The sequence below is a fragment of the Vitis vinifera genome, chromosome 7 (genome assembly GCF_030704535.1).
Source record: "Vitis vinifera cultivar Pinot Noir 40024 chromosome 7, ASM3070453v1".
NCBI classification, from domain to species: domain Eukaryota; kingdom Viridiplantae; phylum Streptophyta; class Magnoliopsida; order Vitales; family Vitaceae; genus Vitis; species Vitis vinifera.
The window spans coordinates 3,427,378-3,433,377 of record NC_081811.1 but is presented as its reverse complement, the minus strand read 5'-3'; the positions used below and the strand labels follow the sequence as shown (position 1 = coordinate 3,433,377).

Here is a 6,000-nt window from a genome sequence, read left to right as displayed (position 1 = left end):
AAGCAAAGGTGAAGAGATCCAGCCAAGGGGTGTCTCCCTCTTGGGGAAACTTCCCATAAATTGACCTTTTCTCTGTGGTTTCAGAGTTTTGAGTTAAATTCGCCTTTGGTTGCTAAAAAACCGTTATAGCAAAAGGCGTAGAAACGTAGAGGTCTTAGGATTCAGGGCCTTTTTGTTGAGGTTTTATCAGCAGAGCATCTGTACGGGGAGAGACCTTTCTGCATTGTATATGATCAAAGGTGGTGGGTGTGGAAGATGAAGTTTTGCAAGAAATATCAGGAGTACATGCAGGCCCAGGAGAAGAAACTTCCTGGGGTTGGGTTCAAGAAGCTCAAGAAGATTTTGAAGAGGTGTAGGAGAGACCTTCAAATCCAGAAAGGCCTCGAGGGTGTTGTTGATATCCCCACTTGCCCCCACCATTGCCAAGGTAGAAAGAACAAAAAATAATTTATTTTTAGTGTTTTTGGTGTTGTTTGATTCAATTTTTGGGCTAGATATGGGTTCATATTTTTTGGGTTCTTTTTTTTTTGTTTTCAAATTCTGACCATTGGTTCCATTGATAAAACCCCAAGAATGTGTATTTCCTTTGGAGAAGTGTTGTTTGATTCAATTTTTTGGGTTGGATATGGGATCATATTTTCTGGGTTTTTTTGTATTAGTTTTCAAATTCCGACCATTGATTCCATTGGTAAAACCCCAGGAATGTGTATGGTCTCTGTTTTTTCCATGAACCTTTCCCTCTTTCTGTCTGAAGCAGCATCATAATTGTATTTGCTTTTTGTTCCTTTTTGAATTCTCATTTCTAATTTTCCTCTGCAAATCACGTTTCCTTTTTATTGAATCTGAAATCTTAATAGTAACTTCCAGGATTTGATCATTTCTGATATACTTGTCTCTTGGCCCTCTGCTGTGTTTTTGGTAATCGAACATTCTCTAGTTCATAATTTCTTTCCTTTTTTTTTTTTTTTTCTTTTTATACAGTTTTCTTACTGTCCCTTTGTACGTGTCTTGAATTATTCTGTGTTTGTAACCGTCTGTGATTTCCAGTTTTTCCTTCCTCACGGCAATGAACTACAGGTTTGGGCAGCTGAATAGCTATAATTTTTGATTCAATAGAAACCCATTTTTGCCTATAGATGCACTTTGAAATTTCTTAAAGCTACATATAGGATAGAACCATCCTGCATTACGTTTTCTAGCTTTAATTTTTATGGATTTTTAGTTGAATTCTAATAGAAAATTTTTTTACAGTTTGTGATGGAACCTTCTTCCCTTCACTTCTCAAGGAAATGTCTGAAATAGTAGGCTGCTTCAATGAGCGAGCACAGAAATTGCTGGATCTGCATTTGGCATCGGGTGTTAGGAAGTACTACATATGGTTCAAAGGGAAGCTGCAAGGAAACCATGTTGCCTTAATTCAAGAAGGCAAAGACCTGGTCACTTATGCAATGATCAATGCCACTGCAATTCGAAAAATACTAAAGAAGTATGATAAAGTATGTCCATCACACACCTTATGGTTTGTAGATCTTTATTCGTTTTGGTGAATGGTTGAAGGGAAATATGCCGGTTTTTACCCTTTTTATTTTTCTGTTGAAGACAGGTTCATTACTCTAAGCAAGGGCAGGCATTCAAGTCACAAGCTCAAAGCATGCATATGGAGATCCTTCAGTCCCCTTGGCTATGTGAACTTATGGCTTTTCATATCAATTTACGGGAATCCAAAGCCAAGTCGAGAAAGGCCCCTGCCTTGTTTGATGGATGCTCCCTCACATTCAACGATGGCAAACCATCACTCTCTTGTGAACTCTTTGATTCAGTCAAGCTCGATATTGACTTGACTTGTTCTATATGCTTGGTAATTTGCCATATTTTATATTGTTAAGCAAAGAAGCCTTGTATATTTTTTACACGTAGCTTACAGGGATAAATAACTACAAAACAAGCACTACAAACAAGTAGAAGACCAGATGGATTTTGGGTGCCGATTCTTTTCATTTTTTTTGTGGGAATTTATTTGGTGGCACTCTTATTGCTTGGATGTTCTTATAGTTTGCTTACTATGAACCTCTCTGTAACTAGGTTGGGAAATATTTCAAGTTTTTTTTCTCTTGGAATTTGGGGGTCAATACTGGAGACTGAAATGAGCTCCCACATGTAGCAATAAGAATTAGGTTTTTCTTTTTTAATCATGGTGAAGGATGCTCTGAACTAAAGATCCCCAGCCCACAATCTGAACAGTAGAAAAAAGTTGATTGTGATATTAAAAGTCAGAGTTCTGTTTATGCAATACTGAATTTTAATGGAGGGTAGCATTAATGCGATGAATGGCAAAGCTTATGTTTGGTTTAGGATCATCTCAACTATTTAAAGCCAACAGGGAATCTTTTTGTAACAGGACACAGTCTTTGACCCAGTATCTCTCACGTGTGGCCATATCTTCTGCTACATGTGTGCTTGCTCTGCTGCATCAGTGACTATTGTGGATGGATTGAAGATAGCCGAACCTAAAGAAAAATGCCCACTCTGTCGAGAGGTAAATTTATATCTTTGTCATGATCAAATTACTTTCATTTTTATTGAACTTCAGTATTTCAAAATGCTTTGCATTGATTTCAGGCAGGAGTTTATGAAGGTGCTGTACATTTGGAGGAGTTAAACATTCTATTAAGTCGGAGGTATATCTCAATCTATGACATCTTTCACTTCATGTCTGCTGAGATTCATAGTCCTACCACATACCCGAAAATCTTTTCTTTCTTCTGACTTATGTAAGTTTTCTATTCTTGATACTTTGACAGCTGCCATGAATATTGGGAGCAGAGGCTTCAAACAGAGAGAACAGAGAGGATTCGACAAGCAAAGGAGCACTGGGAATCCCAATGTCGAGCATTCATGGGTGTCTGAACAGGAAATATCTTTCTTCGGTAGTGCCTATTACTAGGTACCTGTGGAAATTCATTTCATGTATTTTGAGGTTTCTCAATGTTTGTTTCAGGAACATATCTTCTCCCTGTAGAAAATTGTATATATGCATTTTGTATTCCAAGTTTATGATGTATTGTTGATACAAAAACCCGTTTGTGATTCTGTAGCTTGGTTGAGTTGAAATACCATTACAACTTCAAAATTTTTGTTTATGAAGACTTTAAATTCTAGGTAGACCTGTACCAAGGATCAGGGCCTACATTTGTCCCATTTTTTTGGTGAAGCATTTCTTAGGATCATGTATGTCTCAACAAAGAGGTAAATGAAGAGTTTGGCTGTTATCATTCAAGTTTTAAGTAGGGTATGTCAAAATTTAGGGGTTTAGTGATTTAAGAAGGCTACTCACATGGCAAAAGGGTTGTAAGGAGGAAGATTTGTTTGTTTGTTGCTCATTGTCGTTGTTTCAGTAGAATGTAAGATTATGGAATCGACAACTGCTTTGGTACAGAGGATTAGACTGCATTTTTTTTCGTTTTTCTTTCTTTAAGAAACCAATAGTTTGCCATAGAGTGGGATTACTTCAAATAAGTTGGATGTCTTGGTTGAACTTTTGCATTGAAATGCCTAAGGTCACATATATTCAATCTTTATGACTCCAACAGTTAGAATTTCAGTTTTAGTGAATGGATCTCCAACTGGGTTCCTCTCCGGGAGGTTCTATTTCTTCTTATCTGTTTCACATTAGTGATGGCAGTTCTAGGTTATTTTCTTGCAAGAGCTGTAGAGGCACCATAAAGGCTTTAAGGCTGTTTTCTGGCTTCTCAGAGGATGCTTGGATGGTCGTTGGTGAGGGTCAATAAGCATTCCCTAGTAGAAATGGTGTGGCTAGGTGGAGGTAAAGGGATTTTTTTCCCCCTATTAGAACTTATTTCCATGGGAGCTTCTTTGCAGTCTCTCTCAGAGGAGGTGTGGGGTCCTAAAGGTTGCTTTTTTTTTTGTTTTGTTTTTTTGGGTTGGAAAGCAGTATGAGAGAAGGTAAAGAAGAGGGGTCATTCTCCAGTGAATTGATGTTTGTTTGTCCAAAAAATGATGAAAAACTTCTCATCCATTGTGGGAAAATGTCAACTTTTCTTATCTTTCTTTATGGGATTATTTGGATAACTCTCAAGACTATTTGTGGGAAAAAGACCAATTTAAAGTTTGGAGCTTTATATGGTTTGTTTAGGATAAAATATGAAAGTTTTGAAACTTGTAGCCCATTTTTTAGATTCTGACTTTAGAAACTATTTCTCTTACCACTTAGATATTAAAATATTATTAAACCTTACTAAATCTAATAAAAAAATTTGGACATAATTTGGATTGACTTGGTCCAGGTGTACTAAGGAGTTCCAAAGCAGAAGCAATACTATGGTTGGTGGTGATGCCAGCTGTGGTGGATTGCTTTAGATTCATAATCCAGAAAAACTGCCTTAAAAGCTGCCATAATGCCATTATCATCAGCACCATTGTTGTTTTTAAATGACAGGGTCTGGTTAGTCTTCAAGCTTACTTCTACTACAGTTGGCAGATTGAATGCCTCTCATTCATACATGCATCTGAACATTTGATTTGAATTCGGGTAGGAGGAAAATAAAAATACTTATTTTAAATAATTTGAAAATACATAAATTTTTACTTTCTTCAAACTCATTTTTACTTATTTTTCATATTTTATATAAAAATTAAATAATTTAAAAATATATACATTTTAAAATCATTTTAATTATTTTTTATTTTTTTCATAATAAAACTAAACATAAAAAAATTATTTCCTTAACATTCTTTTTTCTTTAATATTTTTCAAAAACCAAATATAATGTAAGGGTGGGGTACCTTTAAAAAAAGCCAAAGTTAGGATACCCACCAAGTGGATGATTAGAGTTACCTCAAAGGATGACTAGAGTTGAAGTGGGGCTTGACCTAGAGATTGAGAAAGAGCTATAAGTTGAACTGAGAAGTACTTAATGGATAGGAGCAACTAGGGGGGTACCTACCTCGAAAGATTATTAGAGTTAAAGTGGGGCTGGGACTAAAGATTGATCGAGAGCTACAAGTGAACTTGCACCTACCTCAAGGAACGACTAGAGTTAAAGTGGGGCTTGAACTATAGATTGAACTTGTACAAGATCTAGAGAATGACTTGAACCAACGCTCAGAGGGTACCTTATAAATCAACTTCATGACTTAAAAGTGAATTAAAAACTTTATTAAATTTATTAAATATGTTTGTTAAAGTAATTTAATATCATCATTTAAAGTTAAAAATTACTTTAAATATTTTAAAAAAATTAATTTATTTTTATTAATCTCATTTTTTGGTTAATCTTATTTGCGCACATTTAATAAAAATATATTTAACAATTATAATTTTACCTTCATGACTCTATTTTAAAATTATCTTGTAAATATATAATATTTTAAATATGACTGTTTAATAAATAAATTTATTGTTTAAGATTAATAAAAATAAATATTAATTAAAAATTTTAATAATAAATATTAATTATAACTAATAAGGGTAAATATGCTAATTTTATCAAATGATTTTAACACTTAAAATAATAAAAATAAGTAATAAATTTTAATTGAATTTAAATCATTAAATAATAAAAATTAAGTTTTACCAAACACTCAAAACTAAACGAGGGGCATGAGGCTTGAACTAGAGCTCGAAGCAAAAGTTCTCATTGTAGGACGACTAAAGCTAGAGTGGGGTTGGATTTAAAGCTTGAACCAAAGCTATATGTTGAACTTGAACAAAAAGGAGGAGAAATTAGGGGAGTCCCTATCCAAAGGACTCGATAAGAGCAAAAATGTGGTTTAAACTAGAGCTTGAATTAGAAAGATGGAAAACTTAGAGGAGTACCTATCCAAAGGACGATTAGCGCTAGAGTGTGGCTTGAGTAGAAATTAGAGGAGTTCCCAGCCAAAGGACGACTACAGCTAGAGTGTGGCTTGAGCTAGAACTTCAACCTGAGTTAGGGGTTGAACTTGAATTACAGAGGAAAATGCAAAGATACACCACATATA

General features: G+C 34.8%; 1 protein-coding gene across 1 annotated transcript; it reads left to right on the top strand.

The window, feature by feature from the left end:
- On the top strand, positions 1 to 3,137 carry LOC100243466 (probable E3 ubiquitin-protein ligase BAH1-like 1). The gene is made up of 6 exons (XM_002265400.5): positions 1 to 427; positions 1,252 to 1,496; positions 1,604 to 1,858; positions 2,399 to 2,536; positions 2,620 to 2,678; positions 2,802 to 3,137. The coding sequence occupies exons 1-6, from the start codon at positions 256 to 258 to the stop codon at positions 2,905 to 2,907; spliced, it is 975 nt and encodes a 324-aa protein (XP_002265436.1). The 5' UTR covers positions 1 to 255; the 3' UTR covers positions 2,908 to 3,137.
- Positions 3,138 to 6,000: the final 2,863 nt, after the last annotated feature.

Bases quoted from the DNA above. Each gene is read 5' to 3' on its own strand.
- LOC100243466 (XM_002265400.5), top strand. From the start codon at position 256: ATGAAGTTTTGCAAGAAATATCAGGAGTACATGCAGGCCCAGGAGAAG. The intron at 428-1,251 runs GTAGAAAGAACA...ATTTTTTTACAG, and splicing joins TTGCCCCCACCATTGCCAAG to TTTGTGATGGAACCTTCTTC. The intron at 1,497-1,603 runs GTATGTCCATCA...TGTTGAAGACAG, and splicing joins TACTAAAGAAGTATGATAAA to GTTCATTACTCTAAGCAAGG.